Source organism: Poeciliopsis prolifica, unplaced genomic scaffold (assembly GCF_027474105.1).
Source record: "Poeciliopsis prolifica strain line A6 unplaced genomic scaffold, Auburn_PproV2 SCAFFOLD132, whole genome shotgun sequence".
Lineage (NCBI taxonomy): Eukaryota > Metazoa > Chordata > Actinopteri > Cyprinodontiformes > Poeciliidae > Poeciliopsis > Poeciliopsis prolifica.
Window position 1 is genome coordinate 525,763 of NW_026562507.1, and position 16,120 is coordinate 541,882.

General features: G+C 37.4%; 1 protein-coding gene across 1 annotated transcript in view; it reads left to right on the forward strand.

Moving 5' to 3' along the window:
• The first annotated feature begins 226 nt into the window (after positions 1–226).
• Positions 227–16,120, forward strand: part of llgl2 (LLGL scribble cell polarity complex component 2) — a 38,546-nt gene continuing 22,652 nt past the window's right edge. The window contains exons 1-10 of the mRNA XM_055024887.1: positions 227–426; positions 7,805–7,903; positions 8,561–8,658; positions 9,974–10,055; positions 10,131–10,246; positions 10,419–10,577; positions 14,201–14,363; positions 14,442–14,574; positions 14,665–14,719; positions 14,860–15,014. Of these exons, the coding sequence (XP_054880862.1) occupies positions 7,829–7,903; positions 8,561–8,658; positions 9,974–10,055; positions 10,131–10,246; positions 10,419–10,577; positions 14,201–14,363; positions 14,442–14,574; positions 14,665–14,719; positions 14,860–15,014 (1,036 nt within the window). The 5' untranslated portion in view covers positions 227–426; positions 7,805–7,828. The remainder of the gene's footprint in view (positions 427–7,804; positions 7,904–8,560; positions 8,659–9,973; positions 10,056–10,130; positions 10,247–10,418; positions 10,578–14,200; positions 14,364–14,441; positions 14,575–14,664; positions 14,720–14,859; positions 15,015–16,120) is intronic.

A 16,120-nucleotide genomic window follows, 5' to 3' on the forward strand; every position in this document is an offset into this window, starting at 1 on the left:
ATCATGTCCTCCAGATTAACTTGCTTTATGCATCATTTCTGTCAGTGTTCATACTTTCGCACTTGTCTTTGATGGGTTTTTATCTCTCCTCTGATAAGGGGTGAAATTGTGTGCAAACCACACCTATAAGCCTCACTAATATCCTCGCCGGCTGAAAAATGGAGCGTACCCGCTGTAATCTACGTATTTCCGCCTACCTGTGGAGCTGTTTCCGGCTGACAGCGAAGCTCCACCACTTAAACTCTTGCTGTGGAGCTGGATCGTAAGGCGGAAACAGGATATGCCAAGTGAACGTTGGGCTGAGGTGTGTTTATGCGAGTTTTAGGGCCGATTTTGAAAAAGTGAAGTTTAGGCTGGCAGGATACAGAGGTGGAGACAAAGGACTTTAACTCCTATCTTAGTTTGACAACTGTTGGACTTCTCCCAGTGAGTATAATTTTCCTTGGGTTGTAGGGAGTTTTACGCTGCTTCCTGGCAAGATAAGGTCGTGCTGTGGCTGTAAAAGCAGAGAACTCAGGTGTGCTAAAAGGAGACATGGCTGCTGTTCGTTCAGGTGTTAAAGTTTGTGGAACTAAAGAGGCCGGACTTGGCTCCCTCCTCAGCGGTATCTTGGCTGAAGTTCCAGCAGCAACAAGTTTCACTTGCTCAGTCTATCTCTGTCGCAACAAGAGGTGATGTTTTCAGAGTCATAATTAGCTAGAAATAGTGTCTTTGTAATGACCGACAACCGAGAAATAGATTTGAATAAGACCATTTCTTTGCTGGGTTTTAATCCATTCCAACTGTCAAAGCGGCCATTTATCGCAGTAAAATTGAGCGCTTTCTGAACAACTTTTGAATTCCCGTGGACAAACTTTTACCACAATGGTAAAAGTTTGTGGTAAAAGTTTGTCCACTTTGACCTGCAGAGGAAAGTGGGAGCTTTAACCGGCTGAATAATAGTTCCTACCATTGTTGCATAATGACGAAACCTCTGTAAGGTGTGTCTTGGCTCATCAGCAGGTGTGTTATTACCACGGCCATGTAGTTCCACAGAGGTTAGGGAGGAGCCGAGGACTAGGAAGCTTTACTGGGTCACCATTCCGTAGAACTCCACGTTAGGAGTTGGTAGAGGATGAGACGCCAAGTAGCTCTTACAGGTCTTAACTCTTATGTGCTTTTTATTTTGTTTTTATTATATTTGCTATCTTATGGTTGTTGGTGAAATTGTGAAACACTTTAGTCATTTATTTTAAACACACCTGTCAATACTAAAGCAGTTTAGTATTGAGAATTTGCCGAAGTGATAGCAGGATCCACCTGGCTGCCTTACAGGTTTGTCCTTGCATTTTCACCAGGCGAACAAAGAACCTTTGTTAGTAGACTGAATGCTGTTTCAGCTTCATTGTAAAGGCCATCTGAAATTACCTTACAGGTCAAAATAATGACATAATTTAAAGTTGTTAAAAGGACACTGGAGAAGTTGACATTCATTCTGGTGTGGTCTTTATGTTTTGCAAAATATGTTGAATATAAAAACAACGATAAACGAGTTATAACGGCATCACAGTATTAAAGTCTCTTTGAATTAAAACCAGGTTAAGTTTAAGAAGAAAACTACATTAAGTTGCAACACACAGAGCCTCCATGCAATTATAACATGAAGTTGAATGATTGTTATAATAATCACAATAAAAGTGATCAAAATACCTGTTTCTCAAACAAAAGTAAGTTGTTTTTTTATGTATGTACTGCACTGTTTATGACTATGAGAAGATTGATAGCATTTTGGAGCAAACTTACCACCAGTTAGCAACAGGTAAGCAGCCTTCATCCCTTTGGGCTCCTTTTGTGACCCACATTTTGTTTCCATCCAGTTCTTGTCCTGTTATTGTGTAACTCGGAGTAGCATGTCACAATCTTGAAGTTACCAAAACTACTAACTATTATTACTACCTACAGCATTCTACTGTTTATGGCAAAATTGTGTGAGTAAAAAAATGGCAAATTTGAAGTGCATCTCTTTTTCCCCCCTGGCTTCATTGATATGCCATTCTTCTTTTTCTGGTGGTTTTTGAACAAACTGAAAGTGCTCATTGCTGCTGCAATCTGTTCTTTAGTGTGCACTGGAGCTAATGCCATTCACTGGTAGAATTTACATCTGAAATGGATTGGGTAAAGACAGCTTTTGTGTTTTAAAGAACTGAGAAAAACAGATCATATACGAAGAGATGTAAACTCAAGATTCCTTCTGCATTTAGTGTTAAGGACAAATAATGTTTTTGCTTTAGAACCTCTGACACTAAACTGTCAGTGTTTGATGTTTTGAAGCCTGAGCAAAATATTTCTTTAAATAACGTAAGGATTGTTTAATTTCATTTATATTTTCCCATTTTAACAAAACAGTAACATTTTGTTATGGTCCTTAATAAGGCATTCTTTGTTAGCATAAAGTGTCATGTATAAAAACACTTAAGTGTTTTACTAAAATACACTTAATATTATTGAAATGGATTTATTTTGAGATTCAGTGAGGTTTACTAAAATATATACAGAACTTATTTAAAAATATTACAGAAAGTAAAATTTCAGAAAAGTGTTTGTATATACTGAGTGCTTTCTGAACAACTTTTGAATTCCCGTGGACAAACTTTTACCACAATGGTAAAAGTTTGTCCACTTTGACCTGCAGAGGAAAGAGGGAATAGAGGTGTGCCAATCGATCAGCCACCGATCATAATCATTCGATTTCCATGAAACAGTGTATGATCGTTGATCATCGTCTCTTGTTCTCGATCACATTTATTTCACTTTGCAGCCTGCCTATGCAGCTAATCTCTTTTCTTCACACTGCGCAACAAAACCTGTTTGAATGAGTGAATGGGGATGTTTGCGTTTTCTGGCCGAAAATTACCTGAAGGGTGAAGCACGTCAAAAATCATCAACACGACAAATATTGCTACATTGAGGCTCAATGCAGAAAAAAAGAACATCGGAGCGGCCAGATAGCAGGTAGTCCACAACTACCAATACTCACCCAGATTAGCGTCACTGTCGGAAAGCTAAACAAATAACCCAAAAAATAATTCAAGTCTTAGAGCTGGCGGTGTTAGACGCTGGTTCTGCTCTTGCTCTTGGACCGCTGCTATGTGCTACTGGTAGTAATATTTCACAGACTGCTGAACCTCCACCAGACAGAGAACTCTCACACCAAACATCTCTTAAAGCTGCAGCATGTAACTTAAAAAAAAAGATTCTAGATATCTATTAAAATATGTTTGTGTTTAAATTTGGGAAATTGCCAGATAACTTTTCCATTTTGCCAGGTAACATAGTATCATTTATACCTAAAGCAAAAAATTAACAGCCATTCCAGGCGATTGGCAATGATCGACAGAGATCAACCTCATGGATGATCGGTATCAAAATCTGCAGGAAAAAACCAGATTGCATCATCTCTAATTTGTAATATATATTTTTAAATGTACATTTAATTATATTTTTACAAATACTTGCAATGTGCATTTTTAAAAAGATTATCCAAAGTATAATTTTAGTAATATATTTAATTAGAATTTAAAATATATTTTAGAAAAAATATACCTTTAGAATGTGAACCAGAATACATTTTTTAAGAATATTAGAAGCATGTTTTAAAAATGTGTTTAGATTTTCTTTATAATCCAAAGAATATTCACTTGACATGCTGAAAATGTATTTCAGAAAAATACAGGATATTTAAAATATACTTAATATAATACTTTTTTACCAAGGGGCAGTGGTCCAGGAAGAAACGCTGCTCTACTGCAATGTTTCCCCACTTCAGCCTTCAAAGCATACTGCAGTTCAGTCAAAGTCTGTTAATCTGCCATCAATTGAAATCAGATGTGCTGAATCAAGGAAAGGCCTAACTTGTGCCTTGAGAACCAGGGTTGGGAAAACACAGCTCCCGAGACGAGCACCAATTTGTTGAAATGAGATAAAAATATTTTAAATTTTTTTTACTTCCCATGGTATATCAAACAAAACTAAATGTCTGAAAGAGAACAGAGTTCTGTTTCACAATAGTTGGATTTAGACATCCACGACAAAAGATGAAGCCAACTTTGACATGACATGATCAGCTCATCCTGGTTTTATCTGTGTCACAAAGACCAGTATATTTCAGGTAAATGCGTGCCCACAAATTTCTGAAACGGGCCATGGTATCAATTCACTGACGTTACTGTAGATAAATTAACTAGGTCATACTTCACACTGAACAAGCAATATTTTGATGGTATGAAGCACATCTAGCATGAAGCACATCATACTAGAGAATAAAAAACTGCTGCTACAATAGCAGCAAGTAGCTCAATTGAATGCATAATCAACCCAAAATACACTTTTTCAAACCATTTTTATCTAAAAAAAATCATCATCATGTCTATTATTTAGACATGCCTGCCACTTGGTTATGTCGTTCCTGCCAGTATCTTGCACCCTGCTGTGATGTGCTGGACTGTCTCAGGGGTCTCCTTGCACAACCTACACCTTGGGTCTTGTCTGGTGTGGTAGATATATGTATGATGTAGAAAATATATATTTTTACAAATACATGCTAAATGTATTTTTTAAAAGGATTATACAGAGTTTAATTTTAGAAATATATAATAAAATTTAAAGTATATTTTAGGAAAAAAATACTTAGAAAGTGTACCAAAATAAATGTTTAAAAAAATATTGGAAGCATATTTTAAAAATAAATATATTTTTTACATTTAAAAAAAACTTAAGTATATTAATTTGATAACATACTAAAAATGTTTTTAAGAAAAATGTAGTGTATTTAAAACATAGCTAAATATGTTATTTTATATATTAAGATGTATTATTGCAGTGGCAGTTTCAGGTTAGGTGGTATGTGAATGTTTGTTAAACTGCTTAAGTGGTCCTCAGCCTGAAAAAGTTTGAGAAACACCGTTCTAAGATGCTTTTCTAGGTACAAAGTACCTAGAAAGGTGGTGTATATGCCTTCAAACAATCATTTAATGCCCATATTAACCATGTACTACAGAGGTGCTACATCTCTATAAAGACCCTGTAGTAGCTCTCTAAAAATTTAAATATTGTGTAAAAGAGCAACATTGTCATTTACTAGAGATTCATTATAACAGGAAGTAAAATATTTTGAGCTAATTTGGTAATTTTAATAATTGTGGCTTACAGCTAGAGAAAACCCAAAAATTAGTAGATCAGAAAATGAGATCACATGAGACCAACCTTGGATTTCTTTTCGTACAAATGTCAGGATTCTGAAAGGCATGTACATTCAATGCTTCTGAATTACTGCATTGTTTGTCATGAAGGTGCTACATAGGCTGATAGAAACCCAAATTGCTTTGAAAGCTACCTTTAGGTGTTGTTGGATCTGGTGTGTAAATTTCCTCTTGACAGCATCCCAGAGATTTTTTGTGGGGTGTAGGTCAAGGGAATTTGCTGACCAAGCATCAGCATTGTCTGCTGACTGAGGACTTCCATAACACGCTGTTTGTATGTTAAACCTATCAGTAAACTGCGGAATCTGACAAATTCATCTACTGATATATTTAGGACATTTGTTTATATAGTGAGTGAGATTACTATCTGAAGTGTGATGTTTTTGCTTGTTCTGCTGACAGCTTGAATGTCCAAAGTAAAATATGGCAAACCCAAGTTCAGTAACAATCGTCTTAGTTTTAGCAGTCGCCTCAGTCTGCTATCCAGTTTAAGGATGAGATCAGTATCGAGTCTGATAATAATGTCAGATCAGCCCATCTCAGGTTTGGAATGTGTTGACAGATTTAAGCAAAGAGAGGGTGGGGTCTCTATTGTGCACATCCTTTTATGGATCCGTCCTTGCATTGTAACTAATTATCCTGGTACTGGTGCCTATCTCTTGGGGTCGTGGGGCAAGAGGAAGAGTGCACTTTGTGTAGATTTCCAGTCCATCACAAGGCAACATAGAGACAATTCCAACATACAATGATGCCGTCAGACCAAAGCACAGTTTACCAGGGCCCAATTACTCGAGCAGTCATGTTTGTGAAGAGTGGGAGGAACCCATAAAGAACCCTATGACCCTCCCACCGGGAGAACATGCAGGAAGAATTCAGGCTGGGATTTAAATGGGGACCTTCCTGTCTCATTTCAGTAGTTCAACCATGCTCTTATGTCTTAGTGATGAAATAGATACTGGTTTCAATAATATTTGTGGACATACTTTTAATTATACCACTGTTAATTTCTCACTCAATATTTTCAACAATACTTGCATTTTATGTTGTAATGAAGTCATCACTATGATGGTAACAAAAGTTTGGACATAATTAGGCAAATTCACCTTTCATTTTACTGCACCCAATGATTGGAACACTTTGCAATAATAAGATCAAAGGTCATACTAGCTTCAACATAAGCCTTTATCAAGTCAGTTAAAACTATAGTACTTCTTTTAAAAACGTATTCGTAAATGTATTACAGTACATTTAGTCAGCATGGAAATGGTTGTTTCCTTATGTTTTATATTTTTTTCTACTACATTTACATTTAAAATTTTAATGTTTCTGAATAAGTTATTGAAAAATGTTATGAATTTGTTCTCAATTTACCTGGTTAAATAAAAGTTGATGTTTTAAGTGATGTTTTTTGTCATGTATGTGACAGCTGTTTTGTACATTTATAGGATGTAGGACTATATTAAAAAAAATAAGAAATTACTCGTGCTTCTCACAGTTTCACTGCCTTCTGTTTTCACCGTGGCAAAGAAATTTCACCCAACAAAGGGCCCCAAGTAATTAAATTTTGCATCATTTTAGACTTTACTACTTAAGTTATTTTGTCTGTAATTTCGATTTTTTGAAAAAAAAAAGTATTTATTTATTTATTTATTTTATTTTATTTTTTGATGTAATGCGACCTGTATCTGATCTTTTCATGACAGTCTGAACAACAAAGGTCGGATTATTGTCAAATGCGACCCAGGTCATTTGTGTATGCGATACATATCCAATTCAAATGTGACCTAATGTCCAGGTCGCATTCATCTGACCTGAACGTCACTGATACTCGACAATTGTCACTTCTATGCATCCTGATATGCGCAAGCAGAAGGAAAAACCATGACAAATTATGATGAGATCTTAGTTGTTAATATGCTGCTCCAGTTGGACAACAGCTTCAAATGTGTAAGCTTTTCTTCAGCGTTATCATCCATGCTTACTTCCGCAAACATGGATGCAGAAGTTTCTTCCGCAAACAAAAGAAGACTTCTTTTTATGGCAGTTATGAGAACACTGAGAACTGTGACGTTATTGTGCCCTCTGCTGCGGATGCGTGAGATTTTCAGGTTGTTTGTTCACACTGCAGAACTCTTACAGGTCGCATTTATTGGAAGTGTGAACGGCCACAACAGAAAAGTCCGATTTGACAAAAAATTGGAATTGTGTCTCTTCAGGCTGCAGTGTGAAAACAGCAATAAGCTGTGTCAGAATTCAAGAATTCCATTTATGGATGAAATGATAAATTTGGTTAATCATGATGTATCAATTATTCGAATAATCAACTAACTTGGTAATAGTAATTCTGTAAACAGGCCCAAAGAAAGGCCATTGGCTGAAACTAAGCCAAAGCTTTATATAAATATAGATTGTTCATTTAAGATAAAAAAAAAAACCTTCTTTGTCTGTAAATTTATTCTAAGGAGAACTCAAGTGACCATTTTAGCTTCACATACATGTATACACGTATAAACGTCTTTACTTTTTTTCCATTTCATTCCTCATAGAGTTTTTCTTTGGTGCTGCAGGCTCCAGGCTGCTGCTGAGGTACCATGAAAAGGTTCAGGCGACATGGATCAGAGTCCCAGCGGGATCGCCTCAAACAGGAGCTCTTTCAGTTCACCAAGGCAAGTTCATTCTTTTCACCACTGACCTCACTATCAGTGGTGGAGGTAAAGGTCATATCGTCATATTTTTCAGAGAGTTAACTTGCATGTATTCATAAGTTGAAATGGCAAGTAAATGTTAAAAAACCCACATGATTTGATAGCTTTTCAGATGTGGAAAGTCTTAATTCAGTTCCTGAATGCATCAACTCATTCAGGTTGCATGTGTGAGAATATTCCAGGCGTTACTAACGTCTAGTCCCCTGTAAGTGACTTCACAAAACAGTGAATGTGTAATGTTCACTTTATCTGTTCTACGAGAATATTGTTTTATAATCTCATAAAACATAATTTTTCTATAAAATATGGTCACAAGGATCAATCTACCAAATAATTCCTGATTTTAGTCACGTTACAATGCTTTAGGAAGGCTAATGTAAAAAACTAAAACCCTCCAAATAACTTGTACAACCATTAGATACAGTACCAAACATGCACTCCAGGGTCATGGGGCTGCCGGACAGACAAACTAAAATCCCATTAATGTTTTTATTAAATATGTTTTTATTGATACGTTTTGCTATTATTTATTTATTTTATTATTACCTTGCAACACAATTTCATTCAATATGTACATTTGAATAAGAATAAAGTGTGTCTGTTTGCTCTCCTGTGCAGACTGTGGAACATGGATTCCCCCACCAGCCCAGCGCTCTGGGATACAGTTCCTCTCTTCAGCTCATGGCCATTGGAACTCGCTCTGGAGCCATCAAGCTGTATCCCTCTCAGAAACTCTGACGCTTCTTTAATGGGAAGGACACAGTGCTAAGACTGAACTGTGCGTTTATCAACATGTAGTTTATCAACACGTAGTTTAAACTTGCACACTAAAATGACTAAAGGACAAGTTACAGGAGCATAAGCTGGCTTAGTGGTAGAACGAGTTAACCATATGTAGAAGATACAGGCCTCAGGGCAGTTGTTCCCGGTGCAATTTGTGCATGTCTTCCCCTTTTCTCTCTGCCCCTCTGTCTGTTCATACACTTGTAAAGAAAGGATACTCGAGCCATAGAACCTTAAAGCAAAAGTTAGAAATGTCTACACTGGCCAGTAACTGCTTATATAATCTTATATTTATTGTAACAACAGTTGCAGTAAATATAAGGTCAGATCTGTATTTACTTATTGCCTCAGTGGCTTTGCCCACAGAATTTACAACATGAATGAACAAAAAATTATAAAAATAGAGATTCCTATGTCACATCAAACTGACAGTGTCACATGATTATTGGATGTTAAAATACACATGAAAAGATAAAACTGTAACTTGCAATAGATCTGCAACTTGTGCTGTTTATATCTTATTTCATATATGTCTTACCAAGAAAAAAATATTTTATTAGAAATGCAGGTAGGACCCCATCATCATGTGGACAGTTTGATATCCCTCAGACAGATCAGTGGCTCAAAGTATAGGACATCAAATCCTATACTGGATTTGTTGACTCCTTGTTGAAGTCAACAAGGATCCAGAATGAAGTCCAAAGAATCATTTCAGACACTTCCTTTGACATTTTTTCAGCTGATCCAAGACCACTCATCTGCCTGAGTAACTCCATGCACTAACCTGTGTACAAAATGTGGACCTCTCAGATATTCTTTCAAAGAGATATGTTGACAAAGAAACCATCTTGAAGAGCACTTCCTTTAAGCTTCCTTGTGTACAAAAGGTAGGCTTAGTCACAGCTTCCTAAAAATATTTTCTATATCAAATTTTCTTACCTTTTGTAATCGGTCAAAAGTAACTCCAAATTAATGCATTTCTAAGTCTTTGACTTCTGAGCATAATCCACCTTTGGGAGGAACCTGACAATAGTTTTCTCCATTGAATCGAGCCTCTGATTGCTCAGACGATCCACCACAGGGCAGAGTGCAGTCCCCTTCACACACAACAAAAGGGATCATTTAACAAATGTCATTTATTAATAAAAATATTTAGACTTTTATTGTTCCATGACTGAACCAGAACCATGAATGAAACTTATTGAGTGCACTGGCTGTAAATTCAGACTGTCCTTAACTAGAGTGCAGGTATGGCGCTCCTGGCGTGGAGTTCATGGGTCTTCATGATGAAAATGCTGCTGTCACGCAGGTGTTCTTCATGCCTTATAAGGTACAGTAAGGAAAAATGACAGGCAGAGCTTACAGCAGTCATGCACTACCTCCAACCTTTGTTGTGTTGGTACAGGTGGAGCTGGTGACTCTGCTAGATGACAACAGTCTGCACATGTGGACTTTACGAAGCCACAAAGGTCTTTCAGAGCTGCTTGAGATAGGCCGTTTCCTGCTGACCGGACCACCTGGGTACACAGACATACTGACACAAACCACCTCTTCACTCTGACTCCGTCCCATGCTGAGCTGCTCAGGTGGTTCTCACCTGAGCAGCTGGAGCAGCGAACAATGTTGTTCCCTTTCAGAAGGATGGAGCTGAAGGCTGACCTTCTTGTAATTTTCTTGTTTGTGTGTATGCCAGGGCCCCCCCCAGTGTTACCAGAGTGACTGCAGTGCTGACTCACTCCTCAGGGGAGCTGCTATTGTTGGGAACAGAAGGTGGACATGTGTTTGTTGTTGAAGTCCCAGGATTCAGAGAGTTGGAAGAGATGAACATTAGCCTTGACCAAATCACCAGCTGGTGAGGAAACTCTTATTTATGTCCTCTTGAGCAACTAATGCCTATCAGAAAGAACAACAATACAAAAAATAAATAAACTTCTTAAGGAAGTTGGCCTGATAGACATATGGAGAGACTTTTACCCCAGTAAAAAGGACTATACACACTATTCAGCCACTCATTCAGTATACACAAGAATTGATTATTTTTTTGACATTTACAAAAGACAGGGACACAATGGACAGATGTGAAATTGGAGCAATAGATGTGAGTGACCACTCACCTATATATTTAACAGTGGACCTGGGTCTCCACTGTTAAATATATGTGGAATAGTGGAAACTAAATTCAGGTTTACTAAATAACCAGTGGTTCAAAAGGAAATACAAAAGGAATGAGTTTTTCTTTAGATCTCAATGACAATGGAGAAGAATCCCCGCCGATAATCTGGGACACTCTAAAAGCGGTTCTGAGGGAAAAAAATTATAGCCATGTCATTGCATCTAAAGAAAACTAATATTATTTCTATATTAAGAAATAATAGATCAGAGGAATTGCATAAAAAATTGGAAGATCTACAACAAAAACAAACAAAAAAGTATACTGTAAGATTTACAAAGAATTAGAAATGAAATAAATAATATGACAATACAGGAAACTATGTAAAACCTCATGTTTCTTAAACAAAGACACTATGAGGGAGGATCAAAATCTATGAGGGTACTAGCATGGAAACTAAAAAGAAAACAGCAGAAAATACAATCCATAAAATCAGAAACCCCAAAGCAAATCTATCAAAGAACAAATTGAGTGACATCCAAGAAGCATTTGAAATATTTTACAAAACCTTCTATTAAAAAATCTCTGGAGAAACTATAGAACAAATTGATGAATATTTTAACTCACTAGAGCTGCCTGTTGTGAACAAGAAGAGAATAGAAAAATGACATCAGACATTACAGAAAAAGAATTAAAAAACACAATAAGTAGATTAAAACCATGTAAATTGCCAGGGTCAGAATTTTATAAAGAATTTCAGAAAGGGCTGATTCCAAACCTCCCTTCACGAAATTGGACTCTGAGAAAAGCTCAAACACCACCAAGCTGGAAGGAGGTAATAATTTCAGTAATACATAAAGAAGGCAAAGATAAACTGGATTGCGGATCATACCGACCAATATCTGTTTTAAGTATAGATGATCGACTTTTTACTTCAACAATGGCCAGATGATTGGAAGAATTTCTCCCTTCCGTAATGCATAATGATCAAACTGGTTTCATAAGACAACGTCAAACACAGGACAATATAAGAAGGACGTTACACATACACTACTTTTAACATACTGAATGGTGCAACATGCTTGTGACTCTCCACATGCTATTGATTACATTGCAGCTTTCTTTAGCATTGATGCTAATTTTTAGCATCTGAACGCTGGGTCCAAACCGACGGGCACACTTTGGCAGGCCCTGGTTAAATTTCTTCAGGAATTTCCTAGTTAATTTATACTACTTTTTTGTTAGTATATTTATTTTATTTTGTATTTATTTAGTATTTTTCTCTCTTCTTTTCCTTAGTTTCTTCTTAGTTTCACTTTCTTCCCTTATAATCACCTTATAATCTTTCTCAGGGAAGTGCAGTTACATTTTTGATTTGTCTGTTATAAAGCAATGTTCCACTTGTGCATCTTATTTCAAATGTTGGAGTTAGTTTGGTGATGTAGATGCCTATTATCATGAAGATGATACTTTCTTGAGAATCAATAAAGATATAATTAAAAAAATAAAATAAAGTGACTGGAGTATGGCAACCTTTCTCCTCCAGGAGCTGCTGGTTCAAAGTGAATGACGGGAAGAGCGCTGCGGGAGTATTTATACAGGTTTAGTGGATAGACTGAACACGTTGGGCGGCTGAGTAGTTGTAGTTGATGGTTACAGTTTAAGTGTAGCTTTACCGTGAACCGAACAATAAATTTTATATCATCCCGGTCTCATCCCGCCACAAACGGGTGGCGGAAAACATTGGCGGTACATGGCTGCCTACTGGTCGAACCCCCCCATTAGGTGTGTTCGTTCGTCTTTCCCCTGTTCTATTTCCTTCCTGTCCCCCAGCCCCACCTCAAACCCCCCAACTTGAGGTGACATTTCTCTTCCAAAGCTTGACAGGTGTGGGGCAAGGTGAGAATTCATCTATTAAACCGACTGAAGATGAATACATAAACTAAAAGCTGGAGAATAGACATTTTTTTATAAGCCTATTTATGAGCCTGCCTCTTTATTAAATTGAATAGAATTACAAATCTTTGTATAACTTTTCTTCAGGTTAACTTAGAAAGTGAGCTATTATTGTTACAGGTTGGTTTTCAAAACTACAAAAAAGTAACTGTTAGGGATGCTGAAAGACAAAAAATGGACTGATATTGATATCCGATAGCAACACCCGTGTTATGCAAAATTGATCAATATTTTATTTTATAATTTTTTTTATTAGATTAATTGTAAGAATAATCAATAGATTACTCGATTACTAAAATATTTGTTTACAACAACCCAAGCTTGGTTGAAATGAAAATCACCACTTTCTTCTTTGATTTCCAATTTTGACTTCCAATGATTCACTTTCTGCTAAAGAGCCCCGTGGTGGATAAAGATATATCCACAGAAAAGCCGCACCGGGCTATAAGTCACATGATTCAAAGCATGGGGAAAAAAGTAGCAACTTTTAGTCCGAAAAATGAGGCAATAAAATCAAATGATTCCATGTAGTTTATGAGCTATTTGTCTGTGGTGGCCTGAGCATATATAACCTCACAACTTCCTGGTCTGCATTACTTGTGTGTGATAAAATGTCTTGAGGTTTTGGTGTTGATAAGGAGGATAATTCTGTTCTCTTAGCTACACTGGACAGTTGTATTACAAGTTCCAGTTCAGCCAAAAATTTTAATTTTTAAGATCAGAAGTTGGCAAGTCTCTGAACAAGGGATTCCCAAAAGATACAGTAGTAGTTTAGCTGTGCCAGATGCACTAAACAATTTTTTTATTGACGTAGTTAAAATGCAAAGATGAAGTAATTCTTTTCCACAACTTCCTTGCTGACAAGTGCTTACACAAGGAGCTGGACAGGACAATGAAGACTGAAAGTTTTCTGCGCTCCTTGAGGAGATGGCTTCAGCAGGAATTACATTGATATGATGGTCCCTGCCCACCTTCAAGGTGGTTCTCTGCTCAATGCAAAAACAACCAGGGCCATCTAAAGGGGATCGGACCAAGCCCTGCAATGCAACAGGCCTTTAGAACTTGATCTGACTTATAGATCTGAGAGCCTCTAAATGGGATGATGAAAAGTATAAGCATTTTGGCTTGAACAGTTTTTCCCTATCTGGTTTTAAAATTCTTTCATTGAAAGTCTTCTTATATGTAATGTGGTTGCTCATCTCATATGAGTGTTAATACAAGTCAAACGGTGAAAAAGCTGAAAGGTGAAAGAGAACTTCACAGGATTAACACAGAACTCAAACAAAGAATTTCTTTGAACTCTATGACATTATCAAGCAAAACTCAGCTAACCTGAAGAAAACAGAGCTTGTCTCCTGCTCTCATTTGCCTCTGTCGGCTCTGTTCACTTTTTTTTGTTGTTACTCCAGTGTACCAGATGCCTACATTGGTCGCAGGAATTTGGAACATGTTGAGGCCCTGCAGGAGAACCCCGTCAACTCCAATCAGGTTGCTATCGGCTACGGACGGGGTCTGGTGGTCATCTGGGATTTGCATCACCGCCATGCCATCCGCCACATCCCGGCCACTCAGGTAAGTGTCGAGAGTGGAAGTGTAATAACTCATCTGCCAGCCCAGCTGCAATAAGCCTCTGAATGTGATCACCTGTAGCAGCTGGAGAGCATGTGGTGGACGGAGGATGGAAGCTGCATTCTGAGCTCGCACAGTGATGGAAGTTACTGCTACTGGACATTGAGAACTGGGGATGAAAGGGAGGAAGAGGAGAAATCCATTGTTCCATACGGTGAAGAGGAAAACCTTTATTTTTTTCCCCATTTGAACTTCTTGCCACGTTTGTAATGTTTGGGGCTGATCATTTATTTTCTTGTTCTAGGACATTTTCCTTGCAAGGCCATCAATAAAATAGTTCAGCTTCCAACTGCAGGAGGGTGAGTTCATTATAGGGAGCAGTGTTATTTAGTTGGACAGTGTCCTCAGTGAATTTGTGCAAATGTTGAACTTCCTCTGATGGACATGTTGCACATTAACCAGTGGGCAAACTGAACTGAACTGGAACTTGTTTGTGTAGGCCTCCGTTCCTGCTGTTCAGTGGCGGCATGCCGCGGGCCAGCTATGGGGACAGACACTGCATCACTGTGATCTACAGTAAAACACAAGTGGCCTTCGACTTTACCTCCAGGATCATCGATTTCTTTGTCATCAGAGATGGCCCCCAGCACACAGGCAGGCTTGAAAACCTCAGGACTCCCTCCTTGTTAGCCTAATAAACCATCTAGCATTGTCCTGCTGTTTTAGTACAAAGCCGAAATAGAACCTTTCTGAATATAAATAGGTTAATGCGAAAATAATTCAAAGAAACTATCTTTAGCGACTGCTCTAAAGATAGTCACAATGATAGAACTCAGTCATTATGCGCAGAGATAGACAGAGTGATAGTTTTAGGTAGTGTATGGTCTATAAAACAATGAACAAACTTTCCACGGTGCCACTGGGATTACTTTCTGTGCCCACATGTGTCCAGTTATTGGATTTCAAAAGCTTCCAACACAGCTTTTGAAATACAGGATAACAATTATAGTTCAGTAAGGGCTTAAAATTGACATATACTGCATTTAAACCCTTCCTTTTCTCATGTAAATTAATTGCGTATGATCCATGTAATGTAGAACTACAATGCTGTGGTCTGAATTCCTAATTATTGTAGCTCCATAGTTCTTCATTTTCTTTTTCTGCAGTCTTTTTAAATGTAAATGAGACATTTCACACCCCCTTTAGGTCTTAGAGCATTCCACTTCAACCTGTTCAGTCGTTTTGTAGGTTTTGATACAATTATCTACTGGCAGAGAAACCTTTTATTCCAAAGTTTATTAAAGATGTCAACAAGAAGACTTGTCCATCCAACCTTACATGTTGGAGCCAGTCTGACCCAGAGCAGGAAAATGAAGACAAGCCTGCAGAACCACACATTCAAATGAAAGCATCACCATGGTATTATTACTATATTTACACCCTGTGCATCCATAACAGATATTTGGTATATAGAGCATAGATTAACTATAGTGTCCATGTAAATCTGATACCTATTAAAATATCGATGCTACCATAATATGAATGAAGTAAACAAAGCCGCAACATAATTAACAAGTTGGCAAACGAGACCATTAAGAATGTCACTGAATGCATTTGGGTCATGTGTTTAATGAGACGAAAATTGAAAATACAAAGCCAAATAATTTTAGCATTATTAACAGCTTACTACTTTGCTGTGAACCTAATTTACATATAGAGAAGGATCTTACTCCTCAATTAGACAAAGTCTTTTGGAAAGT